Source organism: Calidris pugnax, unplaced genomic scaffold, assembly GCF_001431845.1.
Source record: "Calidris pugnax isolate Ruff unplaced genomic scaffold, ASM143184v1 scaffold58, whole genome shotgun sequence".
Taxonomy (NCBI): Eukaryota; Metazoa; Chordata; class Aves; order Charadriiformes; family Scolopacidae; genus Calidris; species Calidris pugnax.
The window spans coordinates 775,917-794,508 of NW_015090868.1; the positions used below are offsets into that span (position 1 = coordinate 775,917).

The 18,592-nt window shown below is 44.6% G+C and overlaps 2 protein-coding genes across 3 annotated transcripts in view; one reads left to right on the forward strand and one right to left on the reverse strand.

Moving 5' to 3' along the window:
- Positions 1–3,705, forward strand: part of RASL11B (RAS-like family 11 member B) — a 4,444-nt gene extending 739 nt beyond the window's left edge. Inside the window, exons 2-3 of one of the 2 annotated variants that reach the window (XM_014945618.1) lie at positions 551–1,196; positions 2,045–3,705. In XM_014945618.1, coding sequence (XP_014801104.1) covers positions 1,158–1,196; positions 2,045–2,512 — 507 coding nt within the window. In that variant the 5' untranslated portion in view covers positions 551–1,157 and the 3' untranslated portion in view covers positions 2,513–3,705. Of the gene's footprint in view, positions 1–173; positions 1,197–2,044 lie in introns of those variants that run through there. The other variant, XM_014945617.1, reaches the window with a different exon arrangement.
- Positions 3,706–6,026: 2,321 nt separating this feature from the next.
- Positions 6,027–18,592, reverse strand: part of SCFD2 (sec1 family domain containing 2) — a 192,426-nt gene continuing 179,860 nt past the window's right edge. Inside the window, exons 7-9 of the mRNA XM_014945616.1 lie at positions 15,437–15,571; positions 11,148–11,267; positions 6,027–7,183 (exon numbers count right to left, since the gene is read on the reverse strand). Of these exons, the coding sequence (XP_014801102.1) occupies positions 7,091–7,183; positions 11,148–11,267; positions 15,437–15,571 (348 nt within the window). The 3' untranslated portion in view covers positions 6,027–7,090. The remainder of the gene's footprint in view (positions 7,184–11,147; positions 11,268–15,436; positions 15,572–18,592) is intronic.

Here is an 18,592-nt window from a genome sequence, read left to right on the forward strand (position 1 = left end):
GCGCGGCTTTGTTCCTGCCGGGATTTGGGGATCGGGACCGGGGGTGTGGGTGTGGGTTACCCCGGGGGGTGGTGGTGGTGGTGGAGGAGGGGGGAGCCCCTCAGTCCCGGCTTTCACCCCGGGAGCCCCCCGGGGGGTGCCCGGTTGGAGGTGCAAAGCCCAGCGTGGAGCCAGGTCCCCAGCGTAAAAGAAAAAAATTTAAAAAAACTTAAAAAACGGGGCTGCTGGCACCTCTAAGGGCTTTTTTTTTTATTTTTTTTTTTTAATTACCACCCCGAGGTGCCCCAGGTCCCTTAAACCTTATTCCGTGGGCATCCCGGCAAATGCGCTGCCTGTGGGCACGGCTTCACCAGCACCCTGTGTGTGTGTGTGTGTGTGTGTGCGCGTGTCTCTGTGTCTCACCACGTCCCCGGGCTCCAGGGGATTCCAGCAGAATTTACTTTATATGGTGAGAACGTCCCTCCTGGAAGAAGTCTTTTAGATAAAATAAGAAAGCGTTCTGTAAACTTAATATTCCCCTACTGCCAGTAGCTGAATGGCGTGGGCAGAGGTGATGGGATGTACTCGCCTGAGTGTAGTACACTGGGGAGTCTAAACTATTGGGAATGTAAAATTATACAACGTTCTGTTGAAGAAACTGCTTGAAAAAGCCAAATAAATGAAAAAAAAAACCACCCCACACCACAAACAAACCCACCCCACCACAAAACCAACAAATAGCTCAGCCAGCAGAAAGCTCCTCAGAAAAATGGTTTGTTAAAGCGCAGAAATACTGAGTGACAAGAAAATTGCCCTTTTGTAATAGCTGGTTATTTTGTACACTTAGTTGTCATCTAAAGTTAAAACAGTCTTTAAGAAGTGATTAAGTTCCGAGTTGCACAATATTAAATGCCAGGCTCCAAAACAAGTCAACGCAAGATTAAATCTCAGGCTTCTATCTAGGAAAGCCATAAATGGGTTGTTACACCCAAAAAAACTTATAACACTGGTCCCTCTCCTCAAAAATAGCAGTAGGACATTTTTTTTTTTTTTCTTTGCACAACTAATGGGCAGCAGCAGGGTTATTTGTCTGTTTGTGGGTGGTGGCTGCACTTGTGAACCTGTTGGTGTTCTTGTCAGGTAACCTCTACAGCAGACACATCCAGGTAGATGGAGAGATGCTGGCCATCCAAGTGCAAGACACTCCTGGAGTTCAGGTGAGCTAGAAGCAGCCATGCAGTTCTCCAAAGCAGCTCTAAATATCCGTGTGTGTGTCTCCTTCTGTGTGCAGCATCTTGTTGTGGTCTGTTTCAGAGTTTTTGTTCCTTTGGGAGAGGTGGTAACTCCTGGTACAACCAGTGAAGCCAGATGTGTTGCGTGCCTTTACTACGCTGGTAGTAAAAGAAAACAACTCGCTGTTTTGATGAATCATTTGCACGTTGGAGGCCCGTTACTTTTGCGTGGCTGAATTACTCAAGTGTCTCGTTTCTGTACATTGGGAACATTTACACAGAATTGTTTCTGGTTTTGTGTCTAATAAGGTACATGTGGAAGAAAATGTTAGGAGCGCTGCCCAACGCGCCTCATAGATGTGTGTGAGAGAAAGCAAAGCCTGCGAGGCTGTGGCCGTGCTCATTAGTGTGTCACCAGTTAAAAGTTTTCAATGTATAGACCTGAGTAATGCTGGATCGTTGCCTTTTTGAACTGGGCAACACTCCAGGTCTAAATGCTTCCAGCTCATATCTTTGCTTCCCCAGACTTACTGTCTAGCCAGTTAATTTCCCATTCTGTGGAACTACAAAGTCTTTCTCTGCATGCAGAACTACTCAGGTCAATTTTCCATTTGAGTATAGCAAACTCCAGTGTTAAATTCCAGCTTTTTGCAGCTGAATCAACATGCATTTATTCGCCGCGCTCAGATTAGGTTTGTACTCACAATGTGAAATGCAAATATATATAAAGCTGAAGCTGTAAACTGCTATTTGGCTTTACAGGCTCTTAAAGACAGGTTTCTTTAATCTTTTACGACTCCAGCTATCTAATTTGAGACCGTTCCCTTTCTCAGATCCACGAGCACAGTCTGGACTGTAACGAGCAGCTGAACAGATGCATTCGCTGGGCAGATGCCCTGGTGATTGTCTTCTCCATCACAGACTATAAGAGCTATGAACTACTCAGTCACCTCTACCACCACGTTCGGCAGTTGCACCCAGGAAACGCGGTCCCCGTGGTCATCATAGCCAACAAAGCTGACCTCTTGCACATCAAGGAGGTGGAGCCTCAGCACGGACTTCAGCTGGCCAACATGCTGGGCTGCACTTTCTACGAAGTGTCCGTCAGCGAAAACTACAACGATGTCTTCAACGCCTTCCACCTCCTCTGCAAAGAAGTCAGTAAACAGCAAACCACCAGCACCCCCGAGAGAAGGAGAACCTCCCTCATCCCTCGGCCGAAATCGCCCAACATGCAGGACCTGAAGAGGAGGTTTAAGCAAGCGCTGTCTGCCAAAGTGAGGACCGTCACTTCTGTTTGATGGCGGAGCTGCTGGTATGCCCAGGGCTCAGCCTGAGACTGAAACCCGGGGTGTTTGACACTGGCACGTGTAGAGCCTGAGGCATGGGGACAGAAGGCTGGTTCAGGCAGCCTTTTCCTTGGCTGTAGGAACAAGCGGTCGCTTAAAAAAAGGACCAGCGGCAGATTGGAAAAGGGGGGGAAAGAAATGAACCCCAAACTCTTGAAATGGTTTGAAGATGTGACTTGTAGAACAAGTATTTTCATTTGGAAAAGGAACTTTCCAGTAAATGAAACAAGCCTTCAGTTTGCCTTTTCTCCAACGGGACAGATTTGACTTAACCCTTGTGCAGAAACAGCTTTTTAGCTGTGACTCTCAACTCCTTGTACTTGAGCAGGGAAACACCCTGAACTGCAGGTCACTGTTCAGAAGTAACCACTCCAGTCTTGTTTTTCACTTGGATGAAGGACAGCATGATGTATCTGTTTAATTTTATTGCACAGTAGAACTGTTCATTTCCCTTGTATTTCAAAACAAACGAGCAAACACTTTACAAATTCTGTTAAGAAAAAAAAAAGTGTAAAATAAGTGGATACCACTGAGTATCAAGACTGTAAACAATGGCCCTTTATTTTTTTACTAGCTGTGTTATTGCTGACAACTTGACCAGACTCCTTGTATGCAAAACTGTTGTCCACAGGGTGTAAACGTATCTAATTACAAATAACTTGTGGGGTTTTTATACTGTCGGGGGAGGCGGGGGGGAGGGAAATACTGTCCAGACTAAATGATCCAACAGCTTTTGAGGAATGAGTGTGGAGCTGGAGGGGTCGTCCATTACATCTTCTGCTGGTGTAAGACACTTCTCTCTGTGCACCATGGGTGCAGAAGGAAGGTGGCTGTGACCCAGGTGGGTGTGAAACCCCACTGGCTCCAGGTGATGAAGCTGGTGGCTTGTTCTGAGCTGAGCCAGGCCGTTTGTCCTTAGACACGTGTGGCAGACTTATATCTAACTCTTCTTTTTTTTAATTATTTTTATTTTACATTGAGCCAATGGAGTTCACAGGCTAAAGGCCTTACACATATGCACTTTAAAAAGCCAGTTGTGCTTTTTGTTTAAACTGTAACTTATTTATTTTGTGTACAGTTGCTCCTCATGGGGAGTGGACTTTTCCTTCTTACTGCCTGGTTCAACATTAAATTTTTGAATTGCATGTTTGGCTTGTGTGTTCTTCGAGGGCAAGAAACGAGGGGCAATAACCAGTAAGATGTTGAGACAAAGTAATGGTTTTCTCAGGGCAGTTAACGTGCACTGCAGAAAGAGTCAGAAAGCCTTTCCTGCCTATACTGTTGCTTTATTAGCATAAACCACAGGGGGGGAGCTCTCACAAGTGCTTTACAACTTCCTTCTAAGAAATTAGTTTAGGAGAGGAACTGAATAAGGCAGAGACCTTTCAAATGAAAATGGGATTCTTTATCTCCTCTTGTTAAAAAAAAAACACAACAAACCACCAAGAAAAAACCCAACCAAAACTCTGGTAAGAAAAGAATGATGTAAGAAGGTAGGTCAAAATCTGGAAGAACACTGAATCTTTTAAGTGACTTCTGGTTTCTTTGTAAAAAAACCAACCAAACAAATGGAGCAGCTTTATATATTGAGTTATATGACAATGGAGAACTTAATCAAATTGCTACAAGTCTCCAATAATTTTATTTGTGCTTAAAGTAGCTTTATGGAGAGCCTTCCTGAGGAGAATGTGTGGGAATGAGAGCGATGGCCACACAGGCTCAACTGGTCAGTGTGCAGCTGGGAAACCCCAACAAGGTCCTGCTGATGAGAATCTTTTTGACCATCAGCTACCAGCCAAGCGACTTAGCAACAGATCTGAGCTTGGCCATCCAGTCTGAGCTTATTCCCAAATGCTTATTAATGTGATTCTGTAATATAGTAATAAACCCATGTGCCAAGGGTCACCTTGTCTTTTCTCCTCCTCGTGCCTTTTGAGTGTTGCTTAGCGTCACATGCAGATGGCTTAGATGCTCCTTGATGTCCTGCACCTGCCCAAGTAAAGTCTTTTCTGTGCTGTTCCTGCTCAAACGTGATGGACAAGAGACCTCTCATCCCCCTGGCATTTTCCCTGACCACAGAGTACGTGTAGATACTTCCTAGACATAAGGAGCTAACCACGACACGCGGGTCACTGAACAGGCTCCACTCCAGGCTTAGTCTAGAAGAGGAGCAGGGTCTTGTGACCATCTCCTTTCAGCTCTTCAGCTACTGAGTATTAGATTGTGGCTGGGTCCCACTGGCTGAACAGACTCCTCCAAAATGTTTGTGTGTCAAGAGGAGGATGATGATGCTGAAAACTAGTCTTTGCCTCAGTAAGAGGAGCTGCTTGACCTGTAGGAAGTGGAAGAGGACCAATGTCTGCTTAAACTCACCACCTTCTCATTATCCTGTGTAGTATGTCCTCAGATGGCCAAGTCAGAGACCTGAGAGCGTCTGAAGGTCGGTGAAGGTCGGAACGGTGAAGGAGAGAAGGTCGGAACGGTGAAGAAGAGAAGGTCTCAACTGCCAGGCTCTAACATCTCAGGAAAGTGGGAGCATCTCAGAGGTGTGAGCACCTGAACTCACCAGGCAGCAATGGCCACTGGGTGCAGGACAGCCTCTCTGCTGCCAACAGTGTGTGGAAACGCCTTCAGGACACCTCCCAGACCAGAAGGTCTAGGTTCTTAGGGGCAAGAAATAGTGAAAAAGGAAAGGCCATCTCAGGAATATGCAGTCCTGGCTAGTGCTTCTACTAGGAGAGGAAAAGAGGGATGAGGTTTGGCAATGTAAGAACATTAATTTATTGATTATAGAATTTATAAAACATCTGTATTCTAAGATTAAACAGTACAGAAGAACAGAAGAGAAACCAAGAGGTTGGCTTTTTGCTTTCCAGTCGCTCTGTTCAAACTATTTCTTGAGCTTTTAGCATTGCAATCTCATAATATTTCTCATTTTTTATAGCACAAAGTTCCATTCTATAGTCATTCTTATAAATCTCTCTTCCATAGAGGCAACATTGTCCATGCTTTATAATCGGTCCATTGTTTCCTTCCAGCCACCCAAAAGTGAATTTAAATCAAAATGCACCCTTTTCTGAAGACCATTATAAACATTTAAGAGAACTTAGGCGAGCTAGTGAACAAAGGTTAAGAAGCTACTTCCCATTTAATCTATTCCTTTGGCATAATAAGGAATGCTATGATGGAGTCAACGTCACTTATAATTTCCCATTCTCATCCCAGCGTAAGCAGTAGCAAGAGGATGCAGCTTTAGAGCTCCACCATTTTACGCTGCCATTCGGAAGTTCTTGGTGCTTACAGGCAATCACAGTCTCTATTGGCTGCTGCTTTTTTACTCACAGATTGTATGGAAGTTTTATAAGGAAAAATTACATAACTGGATTTGATAGCAGCTCTTTCACAATCATAATTAAAAATAAAAGCTGTTCGCTAATCAGAAATCTAGCTCAAGAAAGAATCTGTCGCTACGGCCTCTTGAAAAATGGGATCGTGCTTTTCTTTTTTTTTCCCTCTCTTTTTCTTTTTTAAATGCATGAGAGGGGAGGATTCTTCCAGGGTTATCATCAAACCATCACAGCCCATATGTCCTCCCGCATAAACCCACAGAGAAGTGTGCCATCAGAAACAGCCTCTTCTCCTGGGACTGTGGGTGGAGAAACTAGAGCAGGAAAGAGGAAGCTGAGAGAGAAGCAACCACATAACCCAGCCCTTGGGTCTGGCTCTTGCTTCTCTGCCCCCACCAGTCCTGCTGGGAGACCATCACCGGACTGGGAGCTACTCCATCTGGGTAGCACTCTGTCACCTCTCTGGGGCGAGGGATGAAGTAAGAGCAGAGGTGGTTAATGCTGTATAAGGCACATGAGTTGCAAGGGAGCCTGACAGAGAGGGTGGGTTTTTGCTGTCCTTCCACTCCCTCAGCAGCATTTCCCACCAGAAGTCACCCCAGCGAAACCATCAGGAAAGAACCATCAGAGAGAAAAGTACAGCTCAGGGAGGGCAAATTCAGCATCACCTGGTCCTCGGCTGCTCTGTTTCTAGGGAATTATTACAAGTGATCATCCTGGCCACGCAGAGCGGAGCTGGGGTGATCCAGCACCACATGGTGTTATGTTTAAGGAGGGGGAGTTGTTTCTGGACCATTTTGAAGAGCTGCCTGTGAGCTGCACATGTTTCCCCACAGCCAGATACCCAGCTGCTTCACCCCGCTGGAGCCATAGCCATGTGAGGGGGGTGAGACACTGGAACAGGCTGCTCAGGGAAGCTGTGGTTGCCCCATCCCTAGAGGTGTCCAAGACCAGGCTGGATGGGGCTTTGAGCAACCTGCTCTAGTGGGAGGTGTCTTAGCCCATGGGAAGGGGGTTGGAACTAAATCATCTTTAAGGTCCCTTCCAACCCAAACCATACTACGATTCTGTACCTGCAGGGAACATGTCATTTTTTGGAAAGGCTCTTGGGAAGGGTGACAGACCAGGGATGTGATGTTTCCAGCTGAGGCACAGTCTCCTCTTCTCCACAGAACCTCCCTCCTCAGATATCGGCGTCAGGCTGGAGACGGTCTGGGGCAAACAACAACTCAACAGCACTGCATGGCGTCAGGAGCGCAGAGGAGAGCACCATCACCTGAAAGAAGGGGGAGAAGAAACAACAAGTCAGAACGAAGGGGACCGAGACTGCTCACACTGCGAGCCACTGTTTGCTTCACCCAGCGCTAGACAGGCTGTGTGTTTCTGGTGTTTACTGGCAGGGCAACACAACTTGCCCAGTGAAACTGTCTGCTCGCTAATAACGGTAGTTAAGTCACTTTAAGGAGCATAATGAGTGGTAGCATTGTGCTCTTAATGAATGTGTGCTTTGACTCATTTCTACCCACATCTTACCCGGGGATTTGTTGTGACTGCCACCGCGTTTACTGCGAGGCAGCAGCTGGTGGAGCTGGGGGTTCCTCTCCTGTAGCACAGGTTTGAGTGATGGCTGTTTCCTCCCAGCTGAAGGGAAGGTGAGCACCACAGCGGTGCTGCTGGGACCTACAGTTCCTGCTCAGAACAGGCACAGGCTGTTCTGCACATCAGGACCAAGGCTCAACCTCAGGCACTCCCGGGACGCTATTGCTTTTGTTTGTCGAAATTTTTAACCAAAGATGGGTCTGACGAATGAAACCATCACTCACTACAGCCACGATACACACCCTGCTAGAGACAGGCATCTGTTTTTATTAAGTGAAAACCAAACCAGTACGAAGATGCCCAGTGTGAAGCCTTCCCTGCGGGGCAAAGCGTGTATGCTCTGGCTGCGTGGAGCCAACTCAGGGTCAGGGCTGTAGGACACTGCTCTTAGAAAGCCCCAAGTTCAGCAGTGTCTGTAGGGTCGGGGCTTCAAGCGAGGATATGGGGGCACATTTATCTTACCAGCCCACCTGAACACGAATTTACTTCTTCAGTGCAAACCCAGGGAGAAGAACAAGCATCAACAAGGGCTGTGCGTCCCTCTCCTGCGGTAGCAATCAAACCCCCCGTGCTTTTCATCGCACGGCTCAAATGTGTGGCAGTGCTGCGTTTCAACCCTTTTTGTTGTTCTTTCTTTCATCTTTTCACTTCAAATAATGAAAGGAATCTGGAGTTAAGTTACTACAGATCCCTTCTGTACCGATGATAGTCTCCCCCTCGCTTCTCCCCTTCCCTTGTCCTCCCACACAATCTGCGGCAAACTGACACTGATTATCTCTTCTCCTTCCTATGGATGAAAAACTCTGTAATTTGCAGATGCCAAAGGCTGACACTGTCTTACTTATGTTACGTGAGAATCAGACTATAGCACAGTATGTGCTCATCGTGTTATCACGCAGCTTAATTCGGAAAAACACGAGGGGACACGTTACCAAAGCTTTTTGGGTGTACAAGCCAAACATCAACAATAGCCACTGCCAGATAAAAGCAATTTCTTCTCCGAGTCCCACCACTGAACCCTGAGGGGGATTTGTGCAACTAATAGCAAGATCAGAGAGAAAAAGAAGAGCTGTGAATTTAATGCCTGAAAAGGATGCAGTGAAATACAGTGGGACGTCCCTCCTTTACCCCCCCGTATCCGCTCATTAAGGGGGATTAATGTGAATATTTGTTCCTTCATTTTTACAGAGAAGAATTGCCCAGATAGCTAATGTCCATCTGTTCTCCAGGCAGGTCTCTTCAGGACAGTGTATCTCCTTTGCAGACCTTCTCCTCGATTGCCTGAAGGGCTACCCCTCCCGATGGCTCCCATCCCGACCCACTGTGCTGTGAGGGGCAGTTCCCCCTCAGCAGAGGGCAGGGAAGGATGCAGGTAACATCTGATGGTGCTTCTGGAGGGGTTTGTCTGTCTGCAAGCCTCAGCCACAACCACACAGACGGTGGTGTATGTTGGGAGGGTGAAACACCCACTCAGGCTCTTTCCCCTGTTTTAACTCTCCTGATTAAAGTGGGGGAAAAAAAAAAAAAGTAATTTCTTCCAGTGAAAGTAGGACACCCCTCACTAGGTTGAGGGAGCTATTCACCACCATCCAAAAACAAATGATGCGTAGGAAACGCTGTATTCCTTTGTGCTCCTCCATGAGAAATAGATTTGTCATTCATACTCAGATGTAGAGCAGTTCTGTGGATGGAAGCATGTGTCTCCTACTCCACATTTAAATGTCATTTCCCTCAAATCCAAACAACTGCTGAAGTAATCAGTACGTCCTGTCAGGTTTTTGTTTTTTTTTTTTCTCTGTTACTTTCCTCAATTCTTTATTTTTGCACCCACACGGCTCTCCACTTCTCCAAGAGCCAATAATTAGTATAAATGTCAATGCTTTGTTTGACTGGAAGGGACTGGGGAGGCCAGCATTTCCCTGATGCCTGAACACCACAAAAAAGCTCTGTTAAATGCTGGCTCAAGTTAGACAAATGCCTGGCTTTTTGAAAAGAGAATAATCCCAAACAGGTGGCACACATTCACAGCCATAGTGCAGAAATCCAGGTAAATCCAACAAACTCATAAACTTTTTCTATATCAGAGACTCACACAACTGCTTCTTTTCTTCTTTCTCCTTCTCCTCCCACCTCTCCCCCCGAGTCCTTTCACCTCTAACACAGCACATTTGGACAAAGGGCAAGATGCAGTAAAAAGCTTAAAATTCTTTAGGAATCTGCCTCAGAGGGTGACCTGCTGCCGGGGTTAAGCCCAAGCAAAGCAACACCAGATCCCATGTCACCACTGTCAAGCCTCAAGTCCCTCTAGAAAGCCAGTCAAAAGTCTCCCTGCATAGTTCTCCACCAGCTCACGTGTTAACCCTCTGCTTATCTTTCTGGGTGTATTAATACATTTCGGGTGTGGATTAACTTGTCCATCAGTGTGTCACAACTCAATGCCCCCTCAAGACGGGAAAGAATTTTACGCGCTGTTTGGAGGAGATTAGCGACAGGCTAATTGGGGAGAAACGTGTTATCAGATCAAAAAAACCCCATTGCTGAAAATGGCACTCCATCTTACAAAATGCTGCTTGAGACTGCCGTGTAAAGACAACTCAAACGTGGAAAACACGTGTCAAACCCAGGGGCCGCTCAGCCTTTGGTTGGTTCCGTTTTGCTAACGATTTCTCACTAATCAAAGCTGCATTCCATAGGAATTGGAAACAAGATGTTTACAAGCCACCCTGGAAATTAGGCTTCTGATTACGATGCAGCTGGTTACACAGCACTTCTTAGCAGTTTTCAGATTACCCCGTGTATCTGCACTACTCAGCAGATATCTGATTCCTCCTCCACAGTTAACATTGATTTTTAACATCTCGGATGCCAGCACAGCCCACCCAGCCTCCTCCTCTCCTTCCCCGCTCCATTCAGATGACAGCTGCTCTAGTCAAGTTCTGCTGCCAGAGAGTGGAAGAGGCAAAGATCAGCCATGTGGACGCTACTGAAGCTTCACCATGGGAGCCATCCCCTTTCCAGAAGTCCTACAGCCTGTCCAAGGGCTGCAGAGACTTGGCACTTTCTCCACATCACCTACTTCAGGCTACTTAAGGCATCTAGAGGTCAGATACCTATCAGAGATACCTGGGCTGGACCAGAGTCCAGGACAGCTGTATCCAGGCTAATTTATCTTGCTCCTTGACAATGCCAATTGACTTGTCTTCAGGGTCACCACTGATATATCACTAGATGGTACCCAGACCCTTAGCAGGCTCCTCCTAAGCATCTCTGCACTACGTCCTTTACATGCACTGCTAGGGAGCCTGTAGCCTTTTGGGCAGCAAATGTTTCTATTTATAAAGAACACCAAGAAATCAATCTTTTGAGACATGATAAAAGCTCCTTCAGAATAATGCCAGTCTGTTCTTAACTCTCCTACCTGAGTTTGAACTTTTATTGCTGACTCTAACATGTAAAAAACAGACCCTTGGTGCCTGAGCGCTTGTTGCCTACAGATATTTTACAGATAAATCCTAACACCGTTCCTGTCTGTGTGGCTGTGGCTTCGTGTAGGTTTAGCACCAGTGCTATAAGGAACATTATCTGATTAATTTTCTTAGTCTTTGTTCAGATAGGAACTGTACATTTACAGCTGTTTTTACCTGGGTACCAGGTTTGCGTGTTGCTACCAGATCCTTCACCATTTTGACCTCGGAGACTGTCACTCCGCCAACCATAAAGATGATCAGAAGAGGATGATCACCAGGGTGAGGGCGATTCACCTGCAAAATGAAGGAAAGCATTATTTGTAGTTGCTCCAGCAACTACAATTGGAGCTGTAATAGTCCAGCTCTAAACTACAGTTTGGAGCTGTAGTAGTCGAGCTCCAAATGTATGGACTAGCAGTGATCGGCTCCCTGAGCTGCTGGAGGAAGACTAATGAGGAAGCTCAGAAAGAAACGTTCATGGAATGTTGGTTTCCGTAGCAGCTGAGAGGGAAAATCAATGGGGATGATGCCCAGTTAAAACTAATGGACTGTTTCCAGGAAACTCCTAGAGGAGTTTCTCGTGAGGTCTGAGGGCTTCTCCCTCCATTCCTTCTTCATTTCTTTCCTCCCTTTCCCAGACTGGGAGGAGAGTACTTGGGTGGATGCAGAGTTTGGACACAGGTACACTTGGGTTTTTAAGGAATGAGGGGTAAATTACTACCCAGTAGAAGGAAGGAGTCCAGCCTAAACGTGCTAGAATCCCTGCCTGAGGTCAGCAATGGAAAGAATCATAAGTAACGTGTTTTCACCAGTCCAGCAAATAATCCTTTATAATTCATCCAATGAAAATAAATCAGGTTCATTATAGTATAAAAGCGGTTTCTAGGTTGTTTCACTTCAGGGTTTTCAATACTTCTATGACTGGGCTGTAACTAATACGGAGAAACTTCAGCTCAAACAAAATACTTGTTTCATTTTCCCGCAATTATAATTAAAATGGACCAAACATTCCACCCCAGTTAAGACTTTATAAAACCACGTTTTAATTTTAAACATGGAGGTGATGCTTTACATCAGTTTCCTCTTAACCACTTCTAGAAGTCTGATTACGTTGCTGTTTCCCAGAGAACTCTTTCTTTCTTTCTTAATAAAGCACGCTCCCCTGACGAGGCCTTGCTCCAGTCTTTGGGAGCGATGTCAATGGAGCCCGTGCCGTTGCTCTTGTCACACCACCTTCGAGTACGCAACACTCCAAATGTTTGGCTGCGAAAAGTGACAGGGAGAACAGTTGAATTTGCTCCTTTTTAGACTCTCCGCCCCCTCTCCTTCCACAAGCGTAGGTTTTTGACAGCATTCACTCGACAGAATGAAAGTGGTCATCAACCCGTGCTTGGCGGAGCGCGGTTCCTGTGCTTTCACCACCGCGCCAGCTGCCTTTGATCCCTGTAGCTCCAGCTCCTGAGGGAACAGCTCGTCTTCTCTTTGGTGTTGTGGCCTCCCTGTATTTAGTCTTTGGGCAGTTTTTCATCCTGCACCTCCGTCAGGCTTCCTGACTGGCAACCTTCAGATGAGACCCTTCCCTTTGAGGCAAGTCCATTTCTATTACAAACACCATGAGGAGCTTAAGTAAGACCTAAGTATTTACTTACAAAGCAGGTGAGATAGAGCTACTACTTGCTAAAATATTAGAATGTTTCATGCTGTAAGCAGTGACACGAGGCTAAAGAAATTATTTCTTGCGAAGGTGGTGAAGATACAAGCAGACAAAACACTCTGCTATGGCACTTCAAGGTAATATAGGAATGACTATTTTATTCCTGTTCATGGATCTTTGCTCTTCTTAACCCTCTTGCAAGAGCAAACAGCTCCACTCCATCTCACAAAGCCTCTCTTTCCTTATATCTTTCCTAGTGACAACAAACTCATCATAAACATGCAGGCGTAACATTGGGCACACTGGAAGGACACCCAGCATAAGAGCATTAAGCAGAAAACACAAGCTTTCATGGCAATACTAAAGAGAAAATGTCTTGACAAATCATTTCCTTCAGTCAAAATAAACCTAGATCCAAACACATGGTGCCTATATAAAACTTATTATTTTTCAGAAGACTAAAGTTCAAACCACAAATTCCAGAAATGCATATTAAAAATACTATTAGGCATGCAAACTCTAAATTAAATTAAAATTGCAATGAAAAGGGTCTTGGAATCTGTAATTTTGTTATGCTATGCACAAGTGTTTTGAAGGAGGACAATACTTTGGGTACAAAATATTTGGCTGTGTTAAGAATGCAAGTTTCTGCCAAGATTTTTGTTTGATAATACAACCACCCAAGGCTCTCTCTTTTGAAGGAACTGGCTGCGTGTAGCTAAACACAGCTCATTTCTGTGATATAGAAGAAGAACTGAAATGGACTGCAACAAAAGCAACGCGTATCTTCTGGGATCCTTCTAAAATTCAATTGGTTTGGGGAACTTCTGAGGCCTCTGAATTGCATTTACTGTGAAATCTGAATTTCGCAAAAATCCCCAAGTGAAATTCACTTTCAGTTCAAAATGCCATGCGTTGAAAAAATCAGGACAGGTATCGTGGGCGACTAGAAAGACTAAGCAAGAAAAAAGCAAACCCATTACATTGAGTGAAGGGGCCTGAAAGAAGGAGGAGGAATGTTTCCTTGGGCTAGCAGAACATCCCAGCTGGATACCAGCCTTCTCTCCAGCTCCGAGCCCACCACTGCTGCATTTCCTCAGGATGCTGATGGATAGAGGGCTCTTTGCTGGGGCATGTGTCTGTGTGGAGTAGTGGGAGAGGGGGAGATGGGAGAGTAAGGTGACAGAGATGAACAGAACTCCAAAAATGAACCAGGAAGGGGTCGGAGGACACGTTTGTCCTCATGGCAGATCACAAAACACAGCCCCTTCCTCTGAGGAAAGTCAGCAGAAACAACTTCTACTGCCCCGTAAGGGCTATCTCTGTCAATCAGGACACCAGCACCAATGCATCTGCTATTTGTGACCAATCAGAAACCAATTAATTTAGCCGAATAACTGGAAAAATTAAAACACATTGATCACTAGAAAATGGACTGCCAGGCAAGGCACTTGGTATCACCAACACCAAGCTCAGATCATCACAAACCATGTCCGTTCTAGAGCACCAGTCAAAAGAGGAATCCTTGCTATAAGGAGGCTTTTTCCCTTCACCTTCCCTAAGCTTCAAAACACACACATCCACCAGAGAAACAACTTCTGTGCGAGAGGTGTCTTTAAAAGTCTGTCCTGGATCAACATGTCTGAGTCCATCGCTTACTAAAGCGTGTTTATGTGAGTTGATATTTATATTCAGGTATTGAGGAAGAAATAAAAATATAAGGAAGCTCATGAAATAATTACAGTCCTGATGGTGCAGTAAGTGGAGAAGATCCTCCTGTGTGAAAAATACAGGCTGGTCAGAAACTCTTTCAGGTAATAATCGAGTACTTGCCAACAAGCCAGGCTTCAAACTAAATGAGCAAGCACAGACACATTTGTGAGGTATGTGATGATGCCTATGAAATATTCATCCAACACAAGGTTCACTTGCTCATCTGTTACATAGTCCTCACAGTAGGACATTCTTCTTACTAGCAGAGATGCAGGTGCTTACAGGTATATATTGCCAAAATATACTCCATACTCGTACACAACACTCTTCAGTGGAGAAGCTGGGGTATGGAGTAAGACAGAGCTGCACGTACAGCACGCTAGCTACTCCACACTTATCTCTGTAGACATTGAACTTAGCATAGGCTAATCTGTAAAGCAGAGAAAGCCCTTGTAGAAAGACTGTCTTAAAACACGCTAAGAGCATCAACAAGGCAATTTCTGACTAATTGGCTTCCCTCCTCCCCACTGCAAGTCGAACCTTATCAAGCTATAGAAAAGGCACTGAATATGGAGTCCTCTGATGACCTTCCTCCCCTGTGAGACCTGACTGCTCATAATTACCTCTCTCCTATCACAAGGCTGCTCAGTGTCCTTAAAATCCTTTGATGAGGTGCCTTGTGGAATGCCTTTTGGAAATCCAGGTAGGTTATGTGACCTGGCACTCGCTTATCAATTTCCTCGTTGGGTGTCTCTGAAGAGCTCTGAAAGCTACATGAGGTAGGACTTCCCTTTAGCAAAGCCACGTTGCCTCCTCCCAGACATATCATACTTATTTAGGTGTCGAGCATCACCCTTACTTAGGTGTCCAGTCTGCTCCATTCCTCTTGTTTGTTCAGCAGGTGTCACCCATCTGTACTGTACCTGCAATGTGGTGCCTCAAGCTACTCCCAGCCCCCTGGCAAGGATTTAACTCTCCTAACTGCCCCTTAAGTTCTGCTGAGCAATATCAACCCAAATACATAAAATCACCTACTGCCATATGATGCTATGACCTCAGGAAAACGTTACAGATGAGCTTGGGAAGCCTGGTTTACCTTCATGAACATGCTGAATCCAGTTTTAAGGAGATCGGTGAGGCCTGATGACATGTGCTCAATATCAACAGGATCAGGTCGATCAGGGTTACAGATCTCTTCCACCACCTGTTTCAGCAGCGGTCTGTAAGAAGCCTGCACAGAAAGAACAGAGTAAAGCTGTTTAGACTTGGTGCAACCACTCTTCCAAAAGTTTTATTTCCATTAAAGGTAACAGAAATAATTATCCTAGAAAGGAAAACATTCAGAGAGTTAAAAAATTACTGAAGCAGCAGAGGTCTTTGTGACCTTGACCACAAATGGTGTGCACCAGCACAGCATCAACCTGAAAAGACAGGAAGATGGCCACACGTTTGCTCTGCCCCATGTGTGGTATGTGAGTATAGGGAGGCAAGGAAGAAAGGGGGCTTCTAGCTTCTCTGGAATCTTTTAGGAGGTAGTACAGAAAGAAACAGCACTAGGGATGACACCCTGTTGCCCATTGTGCAAGATCTCATTCCTTTTGTAATGATTTTACTAACACTTAAATGGGGATTTTTAGGAGGGGTTGCTGCCTGACCTCTCCTGCCTTCCCACAGGCATCACATCAGCACTGAAGCCTGGATGTCAGCAGGGATGGGAAGAGGCCAACCTGCCCATTTGTCCCTCATGGGAGAGCAGAGCTAAGGAGCAGAGCTTCTGCTTCTAGGGCCAGGGCATCTATAACCGTCTGTGGAAAACGAGAAAAACAGGACAAACAACCCCACCAATATCATGCATGTCAGAGCTTCAGAGAAGTTAGGAACCAGGAAAAGTGGAAATACAAGGTAAAAATGGTCAGTATCCTGGAAGAAAGGACCCACACTTCATCCTCTTCAGGGTCCACAAACCTGTGCTGAGTATGAATTAGTAGTCTAGAAATTTCCACATTCCCTTACCAAGGTATGAACCACTCTGCCATCCTGAAAAAGTTTCCAAGATAAAAATTTTAGGGATTTGTGGAAAGATGCTCTTTAATGAAAATGTGACTTTACTTGGTTTACAGATGGAGCTTTGCTTTGCTGCTTTCAACTTTGTCCAAACTGCAATGGAACCACAGTCATTTCAGGAAGTGCAATAGTCTTAGAAAATTAGAAGCTTTCAAATTAGCACATTTATTTTCCTTTGGGACTGGCCCAGGTATACATCATCCCCCAGATTTCTTAAGGGAATCATTCATTTTGTAAAGATGGTATCTACAAGAAACATCATGCAAGATAAACATAAAAATGGATGGAAAATAAAAAGCAAGCTGCTTGGCTTGAAACTAAAATTTTCTGGAGTAATTAAAGAAATGTTTTTCATCCAACACTTCGCAGTGAGAAACAAAACTTACAGTTTTTTAATACAATCCTGTCAACGAAGATTTATACAACTCATCTAGTTCTTCTCACAACACGTGCATAATTTTTAATTGAGCCAACAAAGCAAATTACAGCAGACATGAGCTGCAGGATCTTTTAGGAGAACATGCCAAGATTTGTGTCAAATCTAGTCATACAATAAACAACTGTTTGAAAATACACATGCAGGCATGAAGTCCCATGTATAAAAATCTGTTTAATATCTTCCTAGATGAGGAACAGAAAGACATTAGGACTGAAATATTTTTGGAGTAGAGTTCATATCACAGTTAAACAGAGAGGCTTACTGCACGAAATTACAGGAAAAATATTATCTGACTTCAGACAAAACAATGTACTCAAAAGATGTTAAAAATGTGCTATGATTTTGCATGTCTGAATTTTCAACACCAAAACTCAGTGCCCTTCAAAATGATCCAGTTCAGCTACACAGATACTAAAAGGCAGATACCACGATCACTTACCTTTTTTTTTTTTAAGCTATGTTAGTTTCAAATATTTTCAAAATCTTTTATGTGTTGAAATTCAACTATTAAAATTTTAGGGAGTTTTTACTTTATACAAGCCCTGATAGCTGCGTTGATTTCTAACTCATATAATGAAACTTTTATCAACTTTGCATTTTGGTGGGGCACAAATTGTGTTTAAAACAGCTGTTAAAAACCTTGATGGCTATGGGACATAACTCAGATGAGATTATAAGGAGACAGAAAAAGAGAGAAAAAGAAAGAGAATGAGAAAAGGAGAGGGATGAAGGAATATACTTCAAATCAAGATGAAAGGAAAAGAGAAGTAGTTACAATATAAGGCAAAATTTGGGAATGTGTATGGCCACGGGAAGGGCATGACTGGAAGGAGCTGAACTGATCGCACGCAACCGAGGGATTAACACGTGCCAGTCAAAAGACAGGTCTATTTGTAGAGAGGTGTGTGTACGATGAAAAAACCCATACTGCCTGCTTATTTCTGCTACTCTAAACCTGCTGAACTGCCCTCAGCAGAGGGTTGGCCCTATTCAAGCAATTAGATCCATCCTGCAGCCAGATGAGGGGGCTGCACAGTGTTAATACATCCCTTGCTGCGTTCCAGCCTTTAGCCCAAAGCAAACAACCTGGGTTACATCCAAAGAACATACTGATGCTAATTAAACTTCCAGGAAACTTTTAGAGGGTATTTTCTTATCATCTGACTGCCCCCTCACTGAACTGTATCAAATGTTTAACAATTTTCTCCATTTCAGACACATGACTGGTCCTAAATATTAGGAGACCTCAGTAATAGGTTTTCTCCACCTTAGTTTTCCAGCGACATTTTGCAACACTCCTGATTCCTGTTCTTACAAAGCAATGCTTAATTTGAACTACATCCCTCTGCTGGTCTACAGCATACTTATGAGTTTGGAAGGGTTTTTTTCTGGCTCGAGGTCAGAATCAAGTTTTATGGTCTGTCTCTAAATCACTGTATGTGCTTTCCATTGTAAAACTCTATTTTTAACTGAAAAAGTTAAAACACTTCAGGGGAGATGGAGAGAGAAAAAACCACTGTGTATTAGTCCTGATGAGATATAGTAATATCACAGAATCACGGAATGGTAGGGGTTGGAAGGGACCTCTGGAGATCATCTAGTCCAAGTCCCTGCCAGAGCAAGGTCAACCAGAGCAGGCTGGACAGGAAACCATCCAGGTGGGCTTTGAATATCTCCACAAAAGGAGACTCCAAACCCTCTCTGGGCAGCCTGTTCCAGTGCTCCATCACCCTCAAAGTAAAGAAGTTT